We start from the raw sequence: 26,404 nt of genomic DNA on the forward strand, positions 1-26,404 counted from the left end.
GTACTAACAATGCCAAACATCAATCAATTCTTAAAAATAATTAAATTTCAAACTTTTAATTTTCATCAAAAATTCATAACTTGAGTTAGGGACCTCCGAATTTGATTCCGGGCATACGGCCAGGACCCATAATTCGATACGGACCTACCGAGATCGTAAAAATATGGATCCGGGCCTGTTTACCAAAAATGTTGACTGAAGTCAACTAAAATTAACTTTTAAGGTAAAAATTCTTATTTTCATTAGTTTTTAACATAAAAACTTTCTGAAAATCTGCCCGGACTGTGTATGCAAATTGAGGAGGGTAAAAATGAGATTTTTAAGGCTTAAGAGTGCATATTCGAGTTCTAAAACGTAAGATGACCTTTTGGGTCATCACATTCTCCACCTCTAAATAACTGTTCGTCCTCGAACGGACATAGAAAAGTACCTGGGCTGGTGAAAAAGTGGGGATATCTACTCCGCATATCGGATTCGGATTCCCAAGTAGCTGTCTCAATGGTATGACCTCTCTACTGTGCTCGAACTGAAGGGTAACTCTTTGATCTCAACTGGCAAACTTGCCGGGCTAGAATTGTCACCGGCTCCTCTTCGTAAGTCAAATCCTTGCCCAACTGGACAGAGCTGAAATCTAACACATAGGACGGATCGCCGTGATACTTTCGAAGCATGGACACATGGAATACCGGATGAACAACTGCAAAACTAGGTGGCAACGCAAGCCTGTAAGCCACCTCTCCCACTCTCTCCAGAATCTCAAAAGGTCCGATATACCTAGGGCTCAACTTGCCCTTCTTTTCGAACCTCATTACACCCTTCATGGGTGATACCCGTAGTAACACTCTCTCTCCGACCATGAATGCAACATCACAAACTCTACGGTCGGCATAACTCTTCTTTTTGGACTGAGCTGTGCGAAGTCGATCCTGAATAATCTTGACCTTATCCATGGCATCTTGTACTAAGTCTATGCCCAACAACCGAGCCTCTCCCGGCTCGAACCACCCAACCGATGACCGACACTGCCTACCTTATAATGCCTCATAGGGAGCCATCTGAATGCTCGACTGGTAGCTGTTGTTGCAGGCGAACTCTGCAAGGGGCAAGAACTGATCCCACGATCCTCCGAAATCTATAACACAAGTGCAAAGCATATCTTCTAAGATATGAATGGTACGCTCGGACTGCCCATCCGTCTGAGGATGAAATGTTGTGCTCAACTCAACCCATATACCCAACTCACGTTGTACTGCTCTCTAGAAGTGCGAGGTAAACTGCGATCCTCCAAAATCTATAACACAAGCGCGGAGCATATCTTCTAAGATCTGAATGGTACGCTCGGACTGCCCATCCGTCTGAGGATGAAATGTTGTGCTCAACTCAACCTGTGTACCCAACTCATTTTACTGCCCTCCAGAAGTGCGAGGTAAACTGTGTACCTCGGTCAGAAATGATAGACACGGGCACACCGTGAAGATGAACGATCTCACGGATGTAAATCTCTGTCAATCGCTCCGAGGAATAGGTAACTGCCACAGGAATGAAATGCGTTGACTTAGTCAGCCTGTCCACAATGACCCAAACTGCATCGAACTTCCTCTGAGTCCGTGGGAATCCAACAGCAAAATCCATAGTGATACGCTCCCATTACCACTCAGGAATCTCTAACCTCTGAAGTAAACCACCATGTCTATGATGCTCACACTTTACCTGCTGGCAATTTAGGCACCGAGCTACATAGGCAACTATGTACTTCTTCATTCGCCTCCACCAATAATGTTGTCTCAAGTCCTGATACATCTTGGCGGCGCCCGAATGAATAGAATACCGGGAACTGTGGGACTCCTCAAGGATCAACTCACGAAGTCCATCCACATTAGTCACACAAATACGACCCTACATTCTCAAAACTCCGTCATCTCCAACAGTAACCTGCTTGGCACCACCGTGCCGCACTATGTCTCTAAGGACGAGTAAATGAGGATCGTCATCCTGCCGATCTCTGATGCACTCAAACAAAGAAGACCGAGCAACTGTACAAGCTAGAACATGGCTGGGCTCAGAAACATCTAACCACCTCTCCACTCTAATCGAGGCAACCCCTGCAAGGCTAAGGTCACCGTCATGGCGTGACAATCTAATATAGCATGATAAGGTGACAACCAATCTATACCCAGTATGACATCAAAATCAACCACTGGTGTGGACACATACACAGGAACGGCACGGCATCGCCCTTCGTGCATTAATTCTCATATCATGGCACGACATCACCCTTCATGCATTAACACTCACAATATGACACAGTATCACCTTTCATGCATTAACACTCACAATATGGCACGGCATCACCCTTCGTGCATTAACACTCACAATATGGCACGACATCACGCTTCGTGCATTAACACTCACAATATGGCACGACATCACCCTTCGTGCATTAACACTCTCCCTTACCATAACACAATGCATAAATATCAACAGGGAGATAGAATAACAAGTACAAACCTTACTTCAATATTTGGTTCCATAACATCAATCTCAACTTTGAAATAAAAACTCAATTATCACCAGAAAATCCGTAAACATGATACTGGCGATCAATTGAACAACACTTGTATAACACATCGCAATTAAGCATAGGAATGAGACAATATAAGAAACACTGAGAAACATAAAAAAATAGGTAAATTGGCGGCGCATAAGTACTCGTCACCTCACATATACGCCGCTCACATGAATTTCACTTAGCAAGTAATCTAAGGTTCCTAATTCCTTCAAGTCAAAGTTAGACACAACACTTACCTTGCTTCGAAGGCCACTTAATTCTCAATCACAGTTTTTCCTTTGGAATTCACCTCCAAACCACTCGTATCTATTCAAAAATGACTCAATAATATCAAATATTGCTAAAGGAATCAATTATATTGCATAAATTTAGATTTTCTAAATTTTCCTCCAAAAATCAAAAATCGACATCGGGCCCACTTGATCAAAACTCGAGATTCGGACTAAAATCCATTTACCCATTCACCCCCGAGCTCGAATATATAATTGATTTTGGAATCCGACCTCAAATTGAGGTTTAAATCCCCAAATTTCCGAAATCCCTAGTTTCCACCCAAAACCCCTCATTCTACCATGAAAACCTTAGATTTTAGGTTGAAATCTTGTAAAATGTAGTGAAAGATTGAAAGAAATCAGTTTAGAATCACTTACCTATGATTTGGGGAAGAGATGGTCGTTGAAAAATCGCTTCTTGTGTTTTAGGTCTTGAAAATTTGGGAAATGAATGAAAATTCCCGTCCAAAAGCCATTTTGTCCAGCTGCAGGCATCACATTTGCGACCTGAGCTTCGCAAATGCGAAACTCGCAATTGCGAAGCCTTCACAATCATGCTGCCCTTCACAAATGCGAGGAAAGTATCGCAATTGCGATCACTGACCTCGCAAATGCGAAGAAAAGTTCGCAATTGCTAACACAAGTTGGCCCAACTTCTCTTCGCATTTGGGATGAGAAGTTCGCAAATGCGACCTCAACAGTGATTGCAAATGCCAACCCTGACCTCGCATTTGCGAGGTCTAAGGTCTGCAACACAACTGAAGCATACCATATATTTTTCTAAGTCCAAATCACTATGTAGCCTATCCAAAACTCATCTGAGCCATCAGGGCTCCAAACCAAATATGCACGCAAGTCTAAAAATATCATACGAACTTGATCGCGCGATCAAATCGCCAAAATAACACATAGAACTACGAATTTAGTACCAAATCAAATGAAATTCTCAAGAACACTTTAAAATTTCTATTTTCTCAACTGGACGTCCGAAACACGTCAAATCAACTCCGTTTCTCACCAAATTTCACATACAAGTCTTAAATGTCATAATGAACCTGTACCGAGATCCAAAAATCAAAATACGAACCCGGTACTAACAATGCCAAACATCAATCAATTCTTATAAACAATTAATTTTTAGACTTTTAATTTTTATCAAAAATTCATAACTTGAGCTAGGGACCTCCGAATTCGATTCCGGGCATACGTCCAGGTCTCATAATTTGATACGGACCTATCGGGACCGTCAAAATATAGATCCGGGCCCGTTTACCAAAAATATTGACCGAAGTCAACTAAAATCAATTTTTAAGGCAAAAATTCTTATTTTCATTAGTTTTCAACATAAAAACTTTCCTGAAACCAGCCCGAACTGCACATACAAATCGATGAGGGTAAAAATGAGATTTTTAAGGCTTAAAAGCGCAGATTCAAGTTTTAAAACATAAGATGACCTTTTGGGTCATCACATCTATCTAAACTCTAGAAGAGTTTATGAGAAATATATAATTACCAACAATGGTAATATTTCCTAAGTCTCGTTATGACTTAACTTCATGGTTCACTTGAACTCCAGCAGAGTACGTCCACCAGAAGCGGCTATGTTTCATATATCTCATTGTAACTAAATTTTGTTAACCACCAAAAGTGTCAGAAATGATAATTTAGGCTTGCTATGGTTACAATGAAGATAAGTTAGAGAAAATTCTCTATATTATATTCATACCTCGATTTGTTTATGAAGTAGAAAATATCTTAAAAGAGGTCTGAAGCATCACAATTTGATGTGATTATGCACGTTCAGAGAATTATGTTCTATCTCCTGAAGGAAGAGAACTTTTGATAATATTAACCCATTTTCTGAAGTGAATGTGACAATATTAAATATGAATGCGCTCTTGATGTAAATATATTATGATTCACCTCTAGAAGAGGTAATACGATTGAGAGAATATATTCTCAATATTTCAAATTTCAAATTTCAAATTTCTCCTGAAGTAGTAAATAAGGAAAATATTATGTAGTGGTAAAAAAAATATTAAAATTCTTAATTTTCATCATTTATTTGGTAGTACGAAATTTATCATAAGTGTCTGAATAATATTTGGTAGTACAAAATTTATCAAAAGCTCCTGAAAATCTAACTGTTTGTCTAGAAGACACATGACACGAGTAGTGTCGGATAAGTATTAGATTGTGGATAATAAATAAAGGCTCTAAGAGCTTATATACAAATATGTCATTCATATTATATGATTATGGTCAAAATATATGTTGTAGTAAACCTGAAGTTTACTAATAAATGGCTATCATATTGAGACTACAAATGACTCGAAGATTGAAAATCTTCATGTTTCCACAATCATAGGGGGTAAAATAATATGTATGTGAGAAGTGACCCGTCTTATTCTTTAATTTGTACTATATCATGTATCATAGTAAACCAGAAGCTTACTAATGCAAAAGTAGTCACAGTAAACCAGAAATTTACTGATACAAAAGTAGCCATAGTAAATCAGAAGTTTACTGATGCAAAAGTTTATGTCATAGTAAACCAGAAGTTTACTTAGAGATAGCACATGTCATGATAAACTTGAAGTTTTTATTTGTCATTTTTAAATGAGCTATTTGAGAATTCAGATAAGCATATATTGAAGAACTAGAAGATTCTTCAAGAATTCTCTTGTGTTGCTTGTTCTCATAATAAATTGATTATACCAACTAAAGTTGGGACTAAGACCCCTAAATTATGAAATATATAAAAGGTGAATATGAGCCCATTCACCTATCATGTGAACCACTGATAGATGCATATATGAGATGGTTACATGTGTGTTTATTGTCAACTTGCAGTTTGCCATTTGAAATTGCTTTTCTCAATTAAGAGCATAATTTTCAGATTATGAAATTAAGATAGTTCATCTTGATGATGTTGGTTTATATCCAAGCTAGTTTAGCATTGAATACCTCCTATTAATAGCTAAATTATTACTTATGAGAACAAAGCCTCATATGTAGGTCTAAGAGTTTTCTAAATTGCATACATCAGCACTTGTATGCATCAGACCAACAAAATATGATAAGTTCTCCCCTCACAATTGGTTTAGGATCATAAACCAAATATTTTTACTATCTAATAACTTTTGATGTATGGTGTATGATTAATTTCTCTACCACAATGCACAAAAGATAGGTTTTCCAAAGAAAATTGGGGATATGTGTTAGTTTTTCTAACATTTGGGGATGAAATAAACAGCTAGAAAATATGCTATATGAATCGAATTATCATTAATATGATCCTCACTTAGAAGATAATTCAAGTCAAATTTCAGAAGCATTTGCTGATCCAAAATTAAATATCATATTTCAGCTGTGCAAATACTTATATTAAAATTAAAATCCTTGAAGGATAAAGTTTACTGCACGCATGAAGCATAGTAAACCGATCGGTTCCAAAGGTAATAATCCTTGAAATATGATAGGAGCAAATGATCATAATGAGGAGGAAATGAGCTCTAGAAGAGCCCACGACATAACATTTCATGAAACTCCAGAAGAAGTTCAGGTACCTGAAAATAAGGAAAGCGATGAGATCTCAACAAGTTATGTCGCTTAGGAACCGATACAAAATGATCGTCGACGATATATTTGATACAATATAGTTCACAATATTATAAAAGATTGTGAGGATCAGATCTGTAGTCTAAACACCTGAAGATGTCATGCCATCTAAATGCAAGTCATAACCTATTTGACTCATTTGATTAAGTCTATATGAAGATCCCTGAAGGATTTAAAATTCCTGAAACATATAGTTCAAAGCATCGTGAAATGTATTCAATCAGATTACAAAGATCTTTGTACGGTTTAAATCAATCTGGGCGCATGTGATATAATTGCCTCACTGAATTGATGAATGAATGTTATGTAAATGATGGCATTCGTCCATACATTTTTACAAAGAAAACAACATCATAGTTTGTTATACTTGTTGTTTATGTTAATGGCATAAATCTCATAGGAACTCCAGAAGAGCTCCAAAGGGAAAAACTTTGTCTTAGTCTGCAAATTGAATATTTAGCAGACGGGATCTTAATCCATCAATCTGTCTATAAATAAAAGGTCTTAAAACGCTTTTACATGGACAAAGCACACCCATTAAGTACACCAAATGGGTGATCGATCACATGAAGTCAATAAAGATCTGTTCCGACCTCTAGAAGAGGATGAGGAACTCCTTGGTCCTGAAATACTCTATCTCAGTACAATTGGTGCACTTATGTATCTTGCTAATGCTAACAAAGGTGGTGCAGATCATATTGGTTGTGCAGATGCAGGTTATTTATCTAATCCCCATAAAGTTTGTTCTCAAATAGGGTATGTGTTTACATGTGGAGGTACTGTCATATCATGACGCTTCACAAAACAATCTATTCCCGCTACTTCTTCAAATCATGCTGAGATAATAGTTATTCATGAAGCAAGTAGGGAATGCGTATGGTTGAGATCTGTGATTCATTTTATTCAAGAAAAATATGAGATGGAATGTGATTAAAAAAAACCACAATATTATACGAAGACAATGCTACATGCATAGCCCAATTAAAGAGATGATTTATAAAAGGAGACAGAACGAAGTACATTTCACCAAAATTATTCTACACACATGATATTCAGAAAAATGGTGACATCGATGTGCAACAAATCCGTTCAAGTGACAATCCAGCAGATTTATTTTGCCAACTTCAACTTTTGAGAATATGGTATACAAGATTGGAATGCGGAGACTCAAATATTTGGAACAAGGTTTTCATCAGGGGGAGTGAAATACGTGTTGTACTCTTTTTTCCTTACTAAGGTTTTTCCCATGGGGTTTTTCTTGTAAAGTTTTTAATGAGGCAGCTAAAATTGCGTATTACTAAATATGTGTACTCTTTTTCCTTCACTAAGATTTTTCCTAGTAAGGTTTTAACGAGGCACAATATTTTTTAATGAACATCCAAGGGGGAGTGTTATAAATATATTATATTATGGATGTTCATTTAGTACTCCGTTGTAAGCTTCCTGAAGAAACTTATCCATATGGGACTTCGCCGTAAATATGTTTATCTATTTAGTACTCTATTAGAAATAAGCCTCCTGAAGAAACTTATCCTTTCGGTACTCCGTTATGGATAAATATTACCTCTGGTAGAAGATTATCTATATCTGGTACAGTAGCAACTTACAAGCAACTTACACAACAACTTAGAGTAGCAGCTTACACAACAACTTTCTTTCTTCTATAAATAGAGGAGAATTCAGTTCATTATGTACATCATTTTGAAGTTGAACAAAAATATCAGTCTTCCTCTATACTTGTCTTCGATTTATTTACTTTGTAGTCTTTATTTTATAACAGTACTATACATAGATTGCCGTTTCGGGACTTAACCAGTGGGAATAACCTCTCATATAAATATAAGGCAAGAGCGCCTATATAACCAATATGATCTGACCCTTTCCCAGATCCTGCATATAGTGAGAGCTTAGTGCACTGAGATATCTGCATATAACAAGTTTAGTGCACCAAACTAGGGCTATTCAAATTGAACCGAAACTGTTAACCGAACCGAACCGATGGCTTATTGGCATCGGATTATCGGGGTAATGGATGGTGAATGGATTGAGATTTTATAATTAACGGCTTAACGGTTTGGGGGCTGATTACTCAATTTTCTTATCGGGTAAACCGTTAAGAATTTTTATATTTACACTTTTACTTTATGTATATAAACTTGTTACTACATTATTGCATAAGTAGTTGTACATAGAATGATAGAATTGTTTGTAGCTAATGACAGTTGTGGCTTCTCATAAATTATGAGTGGACATGAATTGAATTCCTCTCCGGGCCATTTTACTTAAGTCGTGGCTTCTCATTACTTCACTTACAATTATAGTTTGATGTTTGTCGGTAAATGAGGGTTTTCTAATTATTTTATGGATAACAATGCTAATGGTATTGATTGTTCAAATATTAACAGAGACATTTTGAACTATGCATTTGGCCGTTTGATATTGATTGTTTAAAAAAAATTTATTTGGTTTAACCGATAAACCGACCGATAATCGTTAATCTGATACAAATCCGCCCATTGTCTTATTGGATGGCTAGCAGATTACTATATTTATAATCCGATAATCGATAAGCCAAACCGTTAATCGTAATTATCCGCCCAATCCGCCCGATAAGCATCCCTACACCAAACTACAATGAGGGACAAAGTTACTTTGTAAAAGAGACTAATTTAAAATTTCATTTCCCTCCATTTCTTTTTTCACCATTCTTCATTCACACCTCTTTTGGGTTAATTAACAAAACCCAACAAATCTCACTTTTCTATACATGCCAACTGACTTCAAACAATATTTTAGGACATGCCCTAAAATTCTTACAATAATTTATCACCCTTCCATGTATATATAAAGTAGGGAAAAGGCCCAAAAATAACCTTTCTGGTATTCAAAATGGATCAATTATAACCTCCGTTTAAACTTGAGTCCAAAAATGACTTTGTCGTTATAGAATAGGTCTAATAATGCCCTTGTGTTATTCGGAATGGATCAATTATAACCCTCGTTTAAATTTGAGCTCACCAATGACCTTGCCATTAAAGAATGGGTCTAATACTGCCATTAAAAAATATTGAACCGTACCGAATAAATTTACATGTGAATATATGATTCACATGTAAATATATTCGAACCGTACCGAATAAATTTACATGTGAATATATGTTTCACATGTAAATATATCAGACCTGTTATTAGACCAAGTATAAATATATGTTTTATATGTAAATTTATTCGGTACGATTCGATATTTATATATTAAGTTTAAAAATAATAATGGGTCTAATATTTATAAAGAATGGGTCGAATAAGTTTAAAATTTGAGCTCACTAATGACCATTTCGTTAAAGAATGAGTCTAATATTTATATTTGTAAATAATAATGTATTAATATAAATAATGTACACATTTTAATATATTATTATTTTTAAACTTAATATATAAATATATGTTTCAAATGTAAATTTATTCGGTACGCTTCGATATTTTTTCGGTTTATTTTTATAAAATAAAAAACCTACCCTAATTATCGGTACGGTTATAGATTTATATAAAAACCTACGGTTTATTAAAAGAAACCTAAAAATTGGTTCGACACGGTTCTGTTGGTTTTTAAATATCCATTTTACACCCCCTAATCATTACTAACTGAGAGAAATAGCAGTATTAGACCCATTCTTTAATGACAGGGTCATTGGTGGGCTCAAATTTAAACGAGGGTTATAATTGATCCATTTCGAATAACACAAGGGCATTATTAGACCCATTCTATAACGACAAGGTCATTTTTGGACTCAAGTTTAAACGAATGTTATAATTGATCCATTTCGAATATCACAAGGTCATTTTTGGCCCTTTTCCCTATAAAGTATTATCGTTAAGAAAACAACCCAACCAACTCCAACTGATAAATTCATTTCCTAATATATACACATATTTTTAAGGGACTTTTTCCTATAAAGGTTTTCAGCTTCACTATAGTTTAAGCTTATAATATATATTTTTTCGGCTATTATCTTGAAAGTGACTATATAATGTCATTTTTCCTATTACTTACTAACCCTCCATCCCACGATGGTGTTCAAACTTCAAGAATCAAATAATTGTTTTTAAATCGTAACTTTTTTATATGTATTTTAAATATTTTGAATTATTAATAATTATGACTTAATTATAATACTGGTTTTTAAATATGCAAGTTTTATTTTAAAAAATTAAAATATTCTATATGCAAATACACAATCAAAATTAATAAGTTTGAATCTCAAAAAGTAAAAGTGTTGTATAACTCGGGGCGACTAGATTACTAATTTAGTACTATCCATAAATCAAGATTAGTGACGTTATCTTCGAACATTTTTACGTATTCTTTCATAATAAAAATTGTGATATAAGTACTCTTCTACATAGTTTTTAAAATATTTAAAATCAACCAATGAATTCAGGAATCAATATCTAAAATACCACTTTGGGACACAGAAATATTTTCTTTTCTTTTCCTGTATATATATATAAATTGTTTCCCTACAACAACTACAGGTGTAACCCTAATTAGCAACGGAAGCGCCCAAATCAGACTTACAGTTGTTAGTTTTGAACTGGTAAAGAACTGTCCCTCTGCTTTCCCTCTCACAGTATTCTCTGAAGTTGTCAGTACGAAACCCTAAAACTTCTACGTAATTGTATAATTTCATTTCCAAGTTTTGAATTTTCTTTAGATAATTGTAAAAAAGTTCACCACTTTTAGCTTATTATGTGCTGATATGTAATTTCTCATATTATTGTTCTGATATTAGTGTGTGGGTGTAGTTTTGTAGTTGCAATTAATTTAGCAATTTGAGTGTCTAAATTTCTTGCTTGAGATTTCCTAAAGTGGTTTTAGTGTTGGTAATGCAGATAATTCTGTTAGGAAGCTTATCTTGTTAGAGGAAATTATGATGGAAATCAATTCAGAAGTAAAAGAAAGCTCCTTAATTTTGATTAAGCAAGGTGCCGAGGCTGTAAGTTACCTGTTGCTGTTCTATTTGGTTTCCTACGAGCTAATTTATCATTTAATTGCTGAAACAATAGTTATTTTGGTTATTGGATTTTGAGTAGCATCAAGAGCAGAATTATTTTTACGACTGAGAAATCCCCTAAGATAGCGGCGCACGGTTCGGAACTCAGTGGATACCATACCTGCCCCTTTACCTTCCCCACTTAAATACCAAGCTTTTGTCTGCCACAAGAGTTCGAACCGTTGAAGTGAAGTGTGCCTAACCTACACATCATGGGTTGTGCTTTCACCACTTAGCGATTGTCATGAGGCGCATCAATAATAGAATATAGTAGTCTGGAGGCACCGATTTGAGCTGTTTATTTTTGTTGTTTACTATGTGAATCTTCTAAATATCTTATGCATCTTTTCTGCTTTTCGCTCTTTTTCTTCAGAGAGTCTTTGAGACATCTTTTGTGGGAAAGAGGTGTATAGTTAAGGAACGGTTCTCAAAAAAATATAGGCATCCAATTTTGGACACAAAGCTCACTCTCAAACGATTAAATGCGGTTAGTTGAGCCAGAAATTGTCAATTCCTTATTTCATGAATTTTGACCAGTATAGTTGGATGACTTTAAGATGTGTTAATGCTGGAGCAGGAGGCCCGATGCATGACTAAAGCTAGGAAGCTAGGGGTTTTAACTCCAGTTCTTTATGCTGTTGATGCTATATCGCATTCACTGACATTTGAATATGTGGAAGGCCCTTCGGTCAAGGACGTACTTCTCGATTTTGGATTACATGGTATAGTTGAAGAAAGAATGAATGACATTGCGATTCAGATTGGTCGTGCAATTGGCAAGCTCCATGATGGTGGCCTTGTTCATGGCGATTTGACCACATCAAACATGTTAATCCGCAGGGATACCAATCGATTGGTAGGTGTTTTTAAAGGTCGAATCTGAGTCTTTGTGGGTCTATTGGGTAGTGTATACTACATGGGAAGCTCTGTTACAGTTTGTTTCCCTTTCATTTTTTTTTTTCCCCCTATATTTCTTGGAATCACATGTGTCTGAATACAGAGTAGAATAGATAAGAAGTATTCATATAGCGTGCTCTAAACAGTTTGGAATTGAGACTTAGTTCACATATTGATTATTCATTGATTGGTTGGTTCTTAACCTGTATATTGCTAAACCAGTGGTAATCAGTAGCACTGTGTTTCAACAGGTATTGATTGATTTTGGTCTGAGCTTTACATCAACCCTTCCAGAAGATAAAGCAGTAGATTTATATGTACTTGAACGAGCGTTGCTTTCTATGCACTCTTCATGCGGAAATGTGGTAAGTACAGTCAGTAGTTCTTACTTTTTCACCGAACCGAGGCATGAAGTGTTCGTTTTGCTTTGCCCCCAGGGCCTAGCTCAAGTGGCAAAGGGTGGTGGATTTGTGTCTTAGGTCACAGGTTCAAGCCCTCACACCATGCAAAGCAAAGCCTGATATTTAAGTGGAGAAGGGTAGAGGGGCGGGCCTATTATCCACCGAGTTTCGAAGGCTGCGGTTGGTCCAAAGGATCGACCCCAGACGGATTTCTCGGTCATCAAAAAAAAGAGTGTTTGTTTTGCTTTCCTTTTTCTTTCTCATGGCTGATAAACATGACCCTCCCTACTCCCGAACCCGCCCCGCCCCACATGCACACACAAGAAATATCGAAATAGTTTTCCACCCATAATCAGTGTCTTATGCAGGTGGATGTAATCTTGTAATGATCTGCATTTTGTAGATGGATAAGATACTTGCTGCATACAGGAAATCCTCCAAACAGTGGTGCTCAACATTGAATAAGCTTGCCCAAGGTGTGTACTCTACAATTTGGTAGTTAAGTTCCCTTGGATCTTCTAGAGTTGGCAATAGTTTGATGTTTACATTTATGCTATACTGACTTCTTGTCTTTTTAAATTACAACTTTTAGTGCGACAAAGAGGTAGAAAGCGTACCATGGTTGGATGAGCTGTCTCAACAATCTACTCCATATATAGGTAGGATGAATTGTTGTGGATAGTGTTAATGGAATGTGTTTAGCATACACTGGTGTACTTGTGATATATTTCTCAGTTAAAACCTCTATTATTTATGCATTAGCTTTCTTTCATTTAATCTTCTTGGCAGAGAGGACCTGAGGTTGATATACAAGTTTTACAAAAGTATTCTAAGACGTAAAGTTGTGAACAAGAGCTGCTTATGATATATATCCTGGCTTAGATTATCAATCGACATGATCTTTCTGATACTCTTTCCATGTCTTTTGCTTGATGTTTGAGCTAAAAAGCTCTATATAAACCAGTCTTATTGAAGTTTCATAGATTAACTAAAATACTTAAAGATTGGGTGCAGCATTAAAACTTCAAATAATTTTTCCACTTGAAGTTACCTCCTAATTGTTGTTCAATAGCAGCTCTACCTTTCAAAGATCTACAATGACCTCTTCGATATAGTTCTATAGTTGTTCAATTGCAATTTGTTGGTTAGGCTGTTGCGTACTTTAGCACCTCTATATTGATTCTACAGCTACCCCGAGCATTGCTGGGCAGGAAAACAATTATGTTGCTGGATATTGACAGGAATATGAAAGACATTTATGTTATGGTTGAGCAGTGATGCAGCTTTGGTGATGAAATATTTGGATGTATCCCGTTATGCATTAGTTATTACTATTATTCTGATATTTTATATACAGTGAAGAGGGGTCCCTTTTTAAGTGTGTGTGTCAATTATAACGGTGATTAAATTCAGTTTAAACTGGTGCAAATTTCACTATTATTAGCAACTTGTTTCAGATAATGAGCTATATTGTCTTCTATTTTGTAATATCAACTTATTTTGCAGTTTTGACGGATTAATTCTTCTAATTCCTTATCCACAGTAACACTATAAAGACTTGTTTATTTCCAATATCGTTTTTAATTTGAATATACATAATAACATATCAAGAAATTGTACTCACAAACAAGTTGCTATTAGTTGATTTAGCTTTACTTGGATTTTGGTCAAATTCAATCTATTCTGCCAACTTATACACAGTTTGCTAACACTATAAAACTTGCGTATGAGGAAATTTCTTGTGCTTGTATATGGAAGCACTTCTTCAAGCTTTTAAAGAGTTGAGAAGAAAGCAAGCATCGCGCCGTCGTTGTCGCTCACTCGGCTTTGGCTTCGCGGCATCCAACGGTCCAATTCGCGACCAAATATTAGAAATTCAAATTTTCTGCTGAATAGAAACCTTATCAAACGAACAAGCAACTTTGCACCTGTTGGGACTCAACTTTATTGCCTATAAATAGAGAGGTTCAGTCTTATTTTTCACCACCGAATCTGAAAATCTATTCCCTCTCTTCTGCATTCTGCATTGATTTTCAAAGCAAAACGTAAGCATTTTGTGTGATTTGCTTCGCCATTTGAGTTCACCGAAATTCTGTGATTTGAAGTGCCGCTATCACAGAATTGTTATTCCGTTCTATCCAAGGAGGAATTAATCTGAAATCTTGGACAATTGTGAGGGGATTAAATTCCTTAAGGACAAACAAGAAACTTGTGGGCTCGAAATTTAATGTTTTTTTTGTTTTCTTAAACTAACGTATTTTGATTTTCTGGTTTTGAATACAGAATACTAACAAGCTTAAGGAATTTATTATATATTTCTGTGTTCATCTTACATTCTGGTTTGGGAGATTAAAATCCTAGCGATTTTCTACTCCCGTTTTGGAGATTAAAATCTTCGGATTTTCTACTCCAGTTTGAGATTAAAGTCTTTGTGTCTTTATACTCAATCCGAGATTAAAATCCTTGTGATTTTCTACTCGGTTGTTTGTATTCGGTTTGAAGATATAAAAACTTGACCGACTTACTAACTCTGGTTGTGTCAATTTCTTTTACAGAAAAATGACACAAGTACGGAACAACAAATGGTTCTGTTGGGACTACTACTGCTGCTATGGCTACCGCGTCTTCAAGTCGCACGACGCCTACACCGGTGATGGCACCGGCAGAAAAGCCCGAAATTTTTTTTGGCGTGGGCTTCAAGCGCTGGCAGTAGAAAATATTTTTCTACCTGACCACACTCAGTTTGCAGCGCTTTATCAGTAAGGACGTTCTAATTTTGGGAGAAGAAACTCCGGATAGTGAGCGGTTTGTGGTCACGGAGGCATGGAAGCATTCTGACTTCTTGTGCAAAAATTATATCTTGAGTTGTTTGGAGCATGACTTGTACAACGTTTACAGTATCATGAAAACTTTGAAAGAGTTGTGGAACGCTCTTGAAAAGAAGTACACGACGGAAGATGATGGACTTAAGAAGTTTGTTGCCGCAAAGTTCTTGAATTTTAAAATGGTTGACAATAAGTCTATCATAACTCAAGTTCAAGAAGTGCAAGTCATCGTTCATTACCTCCTTGCCGAAGGTATAAATCGAATCAATATTTTTATTAAAGATATTGATTATATTATTGATTCTAAATTTCTGATTGTAGATATGGTCATAAATGAGCGTTTCAAGTTACGACATTTATTGAAAAGTTGCCTCAAATGCGAAAGGACTTTAAAAACTACTTGAAATATAAGCGCAAGGAGATGACGTTGGAAGACCTTATTGTTCGCCTAAGGGTTGAAGAGGGAAACAAGGCTGCAGAAAATAAGTCTCATGAAAACTCAACAATAATGGGAGCAAATATTGTAGAGGAAGATTTAACGAGCAAAAAGAGAAAGAACCTTCCGGACCAAAGAATTACCCAAGTAAAAAGAAGTTCAAAGGTAATTGCCACAATTGTGGAAAGATTGGACACACGGTTGCTGACTGCCGTGCACCAAAGAAGGACAAAAAGAAAAGCCAAGCAAACATGATTGGGAAGAATGATGAAATAGACGATTTGTGTACCATGCTTTCTGAATGCAACCTAGTCGGAAATCCTAGAGAATGGTGGATTGATTCTGGGGCAACTCGTCATGTTTGTGCTAATAAGGAATTATTTACTTCGTATGCTCCCTCTTGACCCGACGAGACAATTTTTATGGCAAATTTCGCTACTGCAAAAATTGAAGGAACAAGCAAGATAACTTTGAAGACAACTTGTCGCAAGATTGTGACTCCAAACAATGTCCTTCATGTTCCTGAAATGCGGAAGAATTTAGTCTTGACATCACTTCTAGTCAAGAACGACTTTAAGTGAGTTTTTGTTTCTGACAAGGTTGTAGTTAGTAAGAATAAAATGTATGTAGAAAAAAGGTTACCTTACTGAGGGCCTTTTCAAACTCAATGTAATTGCCATTGATATGTATAAAATTTCAGCTTCTTTTTACTTGCTTGAGTCAAATAATTTATGGTATGAACGTTTAGGTCACGTCAACTTCAAAACTTTGCGAAAAATAATTAATTTGGAAGTATTGCCTAAGTTTGAATGCAATAACTCGAAATATCAAATATGTGCGGAGTCAAAGTATGTTAAACATCCTTAGTTGAAAGGAATTCAAATACTTTAGTCTTAATTCACACAGATATTTGCGATATGAAGTCAATACCATCTCGTGGTGGGAAAAAGTATTTTATAACTTTTATTGACGATAATACTAGATATTGCTATATTTACTTACTTAATAGTAAAGATGAAGCAATTGATGCATTCAAGCAATATAAAAGTGAAGTTGAAACGCAACTAAACAAAAAGATCAAAATGATAAGAAGTGATATGGGTGGCGAATATGAATCTACTTTTGAAGAAATATGTTTGGAATATGACATTATTCACCAAACGACGGCCCCTTACTCACCGCAATCAAATTGAATTGCAGAAAGAAAGAATAGAACGTTAAAGGAGATGATGAATGCCTTATTAATAAGTTCTGGTTTACTTCATAACTTGTGGGGGGAAGCTATTCTTACAGCTAACCGAATACTCAATCGAGTTCCCCATAGCAAAACTCAATCCATTCCATACGAAAAATGGAAAGGAAGGAAACCCAACTTAAAATATTTTGAAGTATGGGGGTGTTTGGCTAAAGTGCAAGTCCCTAAACCCAAAAGGGTAAAGATTAGACAAAAAATAATTGATTGCGTTTTCATAGGATATGCAACAAATAACAAGGCATATCGCTTTCTGGTTCATAAATCAAAAAATCCCGACATTCATATTAATACGGTAATCGAATCAGATAATGCTGAATTCTTTGAAAATATTTATTCGTATAAAAAGGAATGTGAGTCGTCTAGTGAAAAATTTAAGCGACCTCGAGAAGAAGCAAATGAAAGTACCTTTACTGAAGAAAATCCCAAACGTAGTAAACATCATAGGACAACTACTTCCTTTGGACCAGATTTTCCGACATTCTTATTGGAAAATGAGTCTCAAACGTTCAAAGAAGCAATGTCTTCCTCGGAAGCACAATATTAGAAAAAGGCAGTCAATAGTGAGATAAAATCCATATTAAGTAATCATACTTGGAAATTGGTTGATCTTCCTCCAGGAAATAAACCTTTGGGTTCTAAGTGAATTTTCAAAAGGAAAATGAAAGCTGATGGTATTATTGACAAATATAAGGCAAGATTAATTGTTAAAGGGTTTAGATAACAAGAAAGCCTTGACTACTTTGACACATACTCGCCGGTAACGACGATTATATCTATCCAGGTGTTAATAACGTTAGCTGCCGTGTATGGCCTTTAAATCCATCAGATGGATATGAAGACAACCTTCTTAAATAAAGATTTGGAAGAAGAAATTTATATGGAACAACCTGAAGGGTTTGTAGTTCCCGCAAAAGAAAAGAAGGTGTGTCGACTTGTTAAGCTACTTTACGGACTAAAACAAGTACGAAAATAATGGCATGCGAAATTTGACCAAAAAATGTTGTCAAATGGTTTCAAGATCAATGAGTGTGACAAATGTGTTTACATTAAGAATACTCCAAATCAAATTGTCAATTATGTGGATGATATGTTGATAATGAGTAACGACATTGCTAACATAAATGCTACTAAGCGCATGCTTACTAGTAAGTTTGATATGAAGGACTTAGAGTTGCCGATTTACTTTTGAGAATTAAGATCCTTAAGACTCCTCAAGGTGTAGCCTCGTCTCAATCTCATTATATTAAAATGGTACTTGAAAAGGTCAAATATTTTGACTTTAAAGTTGCAAGAACGCCAATTGATTTAAACCATGCTTTTGTAAAGAATAAAGGTCAAGGCAAGTCTCAATTGGAATATGCCCGAGTACACGACCTGATATAGCTTGTGCTATAAGTAAGCTTAGTCGATATACCAGTAATCCCGACTAAGCTCATTAGATAGCAACGAAATGAGTTTTGAGTTATTTGAAATATACCCAAGACTACGCATTGCATTACAATAATTATCCCGCAATTATTGAGGGATATAGTGATGCAAATTGGATCACCGATCAATAGAATAAAAATCCACAAGTGGATACGTTTTTACCATTGGTGGAGGAGCAGCGTCTTAGAATTCATTCACACAGACATGTATCTCCCGCTCTACAATGAAGTCTGAGTTTATAGCTTTAGACAAGGCCGATGAAGAAGTTGAATGGCTCCAAAATTTTTTGGAAGATATTCCATTTTGGCCCAAACCTTTGGCACCTATATGCATACATTGCGACAATCAAGAGGCAATAGGAAGGGCTGGGAGCGTTATGTATAACGGAAAATCTCGTCACATACGACGAAGACACAATACCGTTAGACAACTACTCTATAGTGGAATTGTTACTATTTATTATGTAAAGTCAAAAGATAATATATCGGATCCGCTCACAAAAGGCCTAACTAGAGAGGCGGTTGAGAAGTCATCAAAGGGAATGAGACTATGGCCGAGGACAAGTCACTGTGGAGGTAACTCTACCTAGAAGACTAGAAATCCCAAGATCTAGGTTCAAGGAGATCAAACAAAGTTATTAGTGACAGTTCAACATTGTCAAATAAAATTTTGGTCCATTCTCACGATGAAGACAATGTTCAATAACAAGGATAAAGCGTTAAGGCTTTTTAATAGTTTCTAAATTTGATACGGGGTATATCAAAGAGTGTATCTACGGGATAACACGTTTAGGAATCACCTATGTAAGTGTGAAGTGATAGGCACTTCAAGGAGAATTTTGCAAGGCCAGTTCTCTAGGTACTTATGAAACCAGGCGGTATTCATGGATGAAACGAACACAACAATGAGAACCAAAGACGGTTAAGGGTTGATTGTGTGACTTATGGTTGAGTAGGTATACACCAAAGTTCAACGATTCACAGATATCTAATCTACCGATTGATCGAGTATATTCGACATATGTTCACTATAGAAAGTTCAAAGGGAAGCCTACTTATCTAGATGCGATTAATCCTTTCTTGCGAATTACACAATATTTTCATGCATATTTTTTCGGATAGCCATTCCCCATTCATGTGGTGGATTGTTGGGTTTTATTAATTAAAACAAAAGAGATATGAATAGAAAATAGTGGAAAAAGAAATGGAGGGAAATAAAATTTTGAATTAGTCTCTTTTACAAAAGAACTTTGTCCCTCGTTGGATAGGAAGAGGATGAAGCACTTCTTCTAGCCCTTAAAGAGTCGAGAAGAAAGCCAACCTCGCGCCATCGTCGTCGTCGTCGCTCGGCTCGGCTTCGGCTTTGGATTCGTATGCGGATTCGATCAATTGATTGATAATATTTTGGACCAAATTTATTTTCCTTTTCCGTCATTTAATATTTTCTTTTCTAATATTTTTGCGCGAAAATTACCCTCTTTGGTGGGATGGATTGTTCTTTATCCAAAGATATAGAGAGTGCATAGTAGGCGACCTGCTGAAAAATAAGGTAAAATAATGGCTCCTCTCTTCTCGAGAATCCATACATCCCTTATCAGTGTATGGACAACTATCTCTCGAGCACAGGTTTAGGTTCGACCTCAATGGAAAAATAAAATGGAGCACCTAACAATGCATCTTCACAGACCAAGAACTACGAGATCACCCCTTTTATTCTGGGGTGACAGAGGGATCGTACCATTCGAGCCATTTTTTTCTTGACTCGAAATGGGAGCATGTTTGAAAAATGATCTTAGAGTGTCTAGGGTTGGGCTAGGAGGGTCTCTTAACGCCTTCTTTTTCCTTCTCATCAGAGTTATTTCACAAAGACTTGCCAGGGTAAGGAAGAAGGGGGGAGCAAGCACACTTGGAGAGCGCAGTACAACAGAGAGTTGTATGTTCCATTCGGGAAGGATGAAAAATTAACTTGGAAACCGGCTTTGGCTTCAGATTTTGATTTTGATTTGGATTTGGTCAATTAATTGATAATTGTTTGGTCCAAATTTATTTTCCTTTTCTGTCATTTAATATTTTTTTTCTAATATTTTTGAGTGGAAAAAAATTAACTTGAAAATTCGCGGCATTATTTTCCAACGATCAAATTCGCGACCAAATATTCCGGTTAACAAAAATTCAAATTTTTTGCTGAATAGACACCTTATCAGACGAACAAACACATTTGCATCTGTTGTGACTCAACTTTATTTGCTATAAATAGAGAGTCTCAGCCTTATTTTTCACCACCGAATCTGAAAATTTCTCCCCTCGTTCTCTTCTGCATTCTACATTAATTTTCAAAGAAAAACGTAAGCATTTTGTGTGATTTACTCCACTATTTGAGTTCGCCGAAGTTTTGTGATTTGAACTGCCGCTATCACAGAATAGTTGTTCCGTTCTACCTGGAAGGAATTAATCCGAAACCTTGAGCAACTGTGAGGGGATTAAATTTCTTAAGGACACACAAGAAACTTGTGGGCTCGAAATTTTCTATTTTTTTGTTTTCTTAAACTAACATCTTCAGATTTTCTAGTTTTGAATACAAAATACTAACAATATTTTTTCTATGTAGGAAAATGAAATTATTAATCGGGACAGACACAAAGGAAAATGTGTTAAGTGAATTGAAAAAACAAAAGAGTTATAAAAATAGAATTGCCTATTTTACGCATGTTTCTTCATTGCATCAAACATGGACAGCTCGAAGTTATTGTAATGTTCGATCATTGGGTGAGAAAATTGGAGTCTGGATACAATGATGCGAAAGATAAGAGAAATTGCTTTTGAAATTAACTTTGTAAGCACTTAATAAAAATTCAATTAGTAGATTTTAGGATTTTGACTATAACGTTAAACCAAGGTCCAAGGTTAACGTACCCCTTTTCATATTTGATGAACGGGAATTTATGAGATATAAACTTCATGGTAATGACAAGTTTTAGATGACATGATAAACCAAAAAAAATTAAAAATTAAAAATGTGATTAGTACTGAACCATGTTTACAGAGAGATTTAATTGTTAGGTATGACAATGTGTATGATCAACCTATTATTTATTTTGCAAGTCCCAATCCAAGTCAAAGTCAATTCTTTCCCGTTTAAATCTACGTGAACCTATTTCCTTTTTAGTCCATGCCAAAAAGATGATCATTTTCCATATTTGAAAATAATTTACCTTTATGCAATTTGCCACAAGTTCAAAAGTCTTTTTTTTTCCTTAAACTTCATACCCATTCAAATAGATTCACATAAATTGGGATGGAGGAAGTATATGGAAATAATGATACTTCAAATGTAGTACTCTCACATTGGAAGTGTGATTATTGTAAATGTAACTTTTGACGTTTAATTTTCTTGAGAGACTTCATCTCTAGAGTCCCACATTGAAAATGAAATTGGAAAAATAACTCTCTAGATGCTCATTCATCCTTTTCCTATCCATTTTATATGATGTTTATTGGAATGATACTCCCATTAATATTACAAACTATACAAAAATATCAAATTCTTGACATAGCAAGAGAATCAAGCAGCTAGCCCAGCAGCTGATCATGACTCAAAAAAGTGTGTATATGTTTCAATCTAGTAAAGTCATACACATATATTACAATAAGAAAGTTATTCAAAACGGTGAGTCGATATATAGTACTAGACAATAATGCAGCTAAAACTCTGCTACAGACAAAAGCCTGGTATTAATCAAAAAGAATTGTGGCTAGTTCTTATCACGGGTAACCATAAGGGCCAGGACCGTAGGGTCTGTAGCCATGGTAGACATGAGCCCTATGTCTGTAACTGTTATTAGTAAGAGCACAGCAACCAATAGAGTAAACAATAGATATAATAACGAAGATGCAAAAGCTTATGAGAGAGGAATGCTTGTAATATTTCTTGATATTGTCAAGAACAGCTTTTTTGCATGAATTGCAGTTGTAACACATCTGTTTCTGTTCATTGTTCCAAGCTTTACAGTCTGCGTCGTCTGGCACTTTTGCACCTGTTTTAGGCACGATCCATGTTGTTGCATTTTGGAACTCAAAGTTGCAGTATGTGGGTGGTTTGCAGCAACCCGACTGTATCAAAAGGAAATAATTACCATGTTCATGATAAAGTTTCAAGTATGTTAGTTAGTACTATTATTATTTATCTGATTATATTTAATGCTTATCATAGAATTGAAGGGGCCTTGACGTAACCGGTAAAGTTGATACCATGTGACTAGGAGGTCACGAGTTCAAGCCGTGGAAACAGCCTCTTGCAGAAATGCAGGGTAAGACTGCGTAGAATAGACTCTTGTGGTCCGACCCTTCCCCAGATCCCACGCATAGCGAGAACTTAGTGCACCGGACTTATCACAAAATTAGTTTGCATGTAATTACGTTACATGTGACCTAATTGTATATATATTTGTAGTGCTAGTGCATATATATAACTTCATATAAAACTCAAATAGCTAGGACTTCCTTCTTCACGAACCACTGGCAGACAAAGGGTTTAACAGCTTATTCCAACCCAATTTTCTCTCAAGATTGAAACATAAATTGAAGTTTCCTAGTATGTAATAAATTCTTTATGATAATATTGAGATTAACAAGATTGAACTATTTCCTGATTAAAACCTTTGTCTCTAATTCAACAAGCAAGATAGTAAATTAAACCACATTGCAATAGCGTTATTCAGGGGCAGAGCCAGAGTATTGATTACGAGTTCTGCCGGATTCAGTAACGTTGATTCAAACAATGTATCTATTTTAAAAAGTTCATTGAACATGTATGAATTATTTATTTAGAACCCAATAAGTTAAAAGAATTACACTCATGAATTCATAACTTTCAAATCCCGGCTCCGCCTCCGGTGATATTGATTGGTGTGTCCCATGCATGCACTCTCATTTATGGTAATATTGAGATTTAACAGTTTTTCCTTCTAAAAGAAAATAAAAATACAATAGTAGGGTGACAAATATTGCTAATTTTGACTCATTTCTGTTTTAATCAAACGGGATAACATTTCAATGCAAAATTTACTTAAATTGCGAATGAAATCATTAGACATTGATTACATGACTTCATCTCGACCTTTTTATTTTGACTATCTTCTCAGAACCAACCGTGATGTTATACTTGGTATGCAAATATATACACATATTACAGAGATACCTCGTATCACTTGGCATACTCTCCTTTTTAGTCGGTCCCAAAAATTAAAGAATGTTATATTTCTACATATAAATATAATTTAAAAGTCTTGATTTCTTTCTTAAAACAATAGTGTTAAATTAAGAGAAAAGGTGAAGAACCTGAGTCGAGGACAACTTCTCTTTATAAAATTCAGCAGTTCTGTCCTTGGAAAGGTAATTACAGTATTTGACATCAATCAAACAACTCTTAATCTTTTCCCAGTCTCGATCATCAGGCAACTGCTTCTTAAACCAATGGGAGTATTCTTGAAATTGATCTTCCCATTCACCTTTAGGTTCTGGATTACTATCTAAATGTTTCAACGCGATAACGATGCAGAAAAGCTGGTAAATAATCATCCCTACGAGGAGCAAAAACAACAAAAACAAATATATCCACAACAAAAACGAGACATGACAAGATGCCCCTATAATTCCCATTAAAGAAAGTACCAAAAGGAATAACCCTAATATCAACAGAGGTTTTTGAAGAGTTTTTTGGCAAACGGTAGCATTTGAGTTCATATTAACTGATATGGCAATTAATATGAGAATTAATGAAGCTACCAACGTGAAAAAATTAAGCATTGTCATAAAACAATTGCTGCACCGAACCATTTTTATTGTTTGGTTTTTTGATGATAAAAAAAGAAGAAGAGAATGATATGTTATAATAGATCAGATCTCTAGAGGCTAAAATGGAAGTAAAACCCCAGAAATCTGATTAGAACTTCTTTTTTTATTTTTTATTTTTTTCTGTTTGTTTGGTGAATATGGAGTATATGGGAGATTAGGGAAAGGGTAGTTGATTTGGGGTGGAAGAGAGAAATGGACGGAATTATGAGGAGGTAAGAGAAGAAAATTTGTTAACTGAATTCCATGCATAATAATGCTCTTTAAATTTTAATTACGTACCTCTCATGTTGTACTACATATGTATGGACAGAAAATTATTATTTTTTCTCACTCATTTTTAATACTAAATTTTGATTAATTTAATGCATTTTGGAAGGATCGAGAATTCGAGATAGTGTTCATGTTAGTAATTTTGGGGCTACCTGTCTACCACATAAAATAGGATCGAGATAGTGTTCAAGTACGTGTTTGATCCTTAATTTTTTTTTTTTATAACAAAAATCGTTTTTTGAACTTTACTTTTATACTTCAATATTGTATCAAGACTTGCTCCTAAGTTGTACATGTAAGTGCTATTTATGTATAAAGCTAAGGTTTTCTATTTTATGAAGTTGTACACGATATAAAATAAACAAGAACTGAATAGTATAGGAACGAATTCATTAAGAGTTTAATTAATATCACTGACAGTGTAAAAAGAATTTACACCATCTGGTTACCTTTACATGTGGTAGTTGGTATTTTACCGCATTTTCAATATTATGGATTCTACTTTTTATGGTGAGTTACTTGATATTTTTTGTTTGGCCTTACACTATCCGTGTATATAAGTTAAACTCTACATTAAAAGGGCAAAAATGACGTAAATATTCCGCTAAACAAACTTTTTTCCAATAGAAAAAATTAAGATTAATTGATTATGCATTAACCAAACAATAAAGCCCCACGAAATCAAAAAAATTCCAACAATAATTCCAATCTCTCATTCTAGCATGAAAAAAAAAAACTAAATCTACTATAGATTAAAAAAAGATCAGCAAAATAAAACTTCAATGCAATTAGCCCATTCCCATCATCTTAGAGTTAGGCATCATCTTAGCATTAGCAAAGTTCTTAGCCATATCAGGATTTTGTTCCATAAATTTCTTAAGCATATCTTGATTTGTAATCTCCTCACTTGTTGGAAGTCCCATCTGTTTTTGTCTTTGATCAAACATCATTTTTTCAACTGCTGCCCTTGTTTCAGTGTCCAAATCTGACAATTTACTTGGCTCTGGCTCAACTTTTTGTGTGTCAATTTCTAGTCCACCTTTTAACAAACACTTCCACCAATCAGATTTATTTTGCTTAGTTAAAAGAATGGAAATTTCTTTCTGATCTTCTAAACTCCAATAACATTCATCAACTTTCACTGCTTTAAAAAATTCACCATTTATTATTAATGGTTGACCTTTTAGTCCAACTTTGAGGGTAGTGTTCTTGATTTCAACAATTATGAATCTTGATTTTGTGCCAAAAGGAATTGGGACGTTGATCGTAACTTCTTGAAGAGATTGACCCCATGAATAATTCTCCATGTCTAGGCCATTGGACTTGTTTGGCTTTAACTTCTTGTTTTCTTCTTCTTTTGGGGTTGAAAAAGAATTTTCTTCTTCTTTTGGGGTTGAAGGAGAAGAATTTTCTTGTTTTTTCTCTATAGGCTTCATAGGCTGTTCTTGATTTTCTTCTGTGTAATCTGAGAGAATTGCCATTGATGAAGGAGAAGGAGAAGGAGGAGGAAGTATGTGTTTTGATGTG

At 35.4% G+C, this 26,404-nt stretch overlaps 3 protein-coding genes across 8 annotated transcripts; 1 reads left to right on the forward strand and 2 right to left on the reverse strand.

The window, feature by feature from the left end:
* The first annotated feature begins 10,904 nt into the window (after positions 1–10,904).
* Positions 10,905–14,340, forward strand: LOC104107525 (uncharacterized). Of its 6 annotated transcripts, none has more exons than XR_011412846.1 (8): positions 10,905–11,057; positions 11,353–11,456; positions 11,887–12,000; positions 12,091–12,369; positions 12,662–12,775; positions 12,848–13,045; positions 13,215–13,287; positions 13,404–13,471. XR_011412846.1 is itself a non-coding variant. In XM_009616352.4 (8 exons), the coding sequence occupies exons 2-7, from the start codon at positions 11,391–11,393 to the stop codon at positions 13,439–13,441; spliced, it is 684 nt and encodes a 227-aa protein (XP_009614647.1). In that variant the 5' UTR covers positions 10,905–11,057; positions 11,353–11,390; the 3' UTR covers positions 13,442–13,470; positions 14,000–14,340. The 6 variants fall into 6 exon arrangements, 4 of the variants coding, with proteins under 4 accessions (XP_009614647.1, XP_009614649.1, XP_009614648.1 ...); XM_009616352.4 differs by lacking the exon at positions 12,848–13,045 and adding an exon at positions 14,000–14,340 and having other exon boundaries at positions 13,404–13,470; XM_009616354.4 differs by lacking the exon at positions 12,848–13,045 and adding an exon at positions 13,601–13,909 and having other exon boundaries at positions 13,404–13,470.
* An 8,176-nt stretch (positions 14,341–22,516) lies between these two features.
* LOC104107523 (tetraspanin-8-like) lies at positions 22,517–24,331 on the reverse strand. Its single transcript, XM_009616351.4, has 2 exons — positions 24,092–24,331; positions 22,517–22,864 (listed from the first exon to the last, which is right to left on the reverse strand). The coding sequence occupies exons 1-2, from the start codon at positions 24,329–24,331 to the stop codon at positions 22,517–22,519; spliced, it is 588 nt and encodes a 195-aa protein (XP_009614646.2).
* Positions 24,332–25,476: 1,145 nt separating this feature from the next.
* Positions 25,477–26,404, reverse strand: LOC104107522 (protein BOBBER 2-like). The gene has a single exon (XM_009616350.4). It carries the CDS (start codon positions 26,356–26,358, stop codon positions 25,666–25,668), a length of 693 nt encoding a protein of 230 aa, XP_009614645.1. The 5' UTR covers positions 26,359–26,404; the 3' UTR covers positions 25,477–25,665.

The sequence above is a fragment of the Nicotiana tomentosiformis genome, chromosome 12 (assembly GCF_000390325.3).
Source record: "Nicotiana tomentosiformis chromosome 12, ASM39032v3, whole genome shotgun sequence".
NCBI lineage: Eukaryota > Viridiplantae > Streptophyta > Magnoliopsida > Solanales > Solanaceae > Nicotiana > Nicotiana tomentosiformis.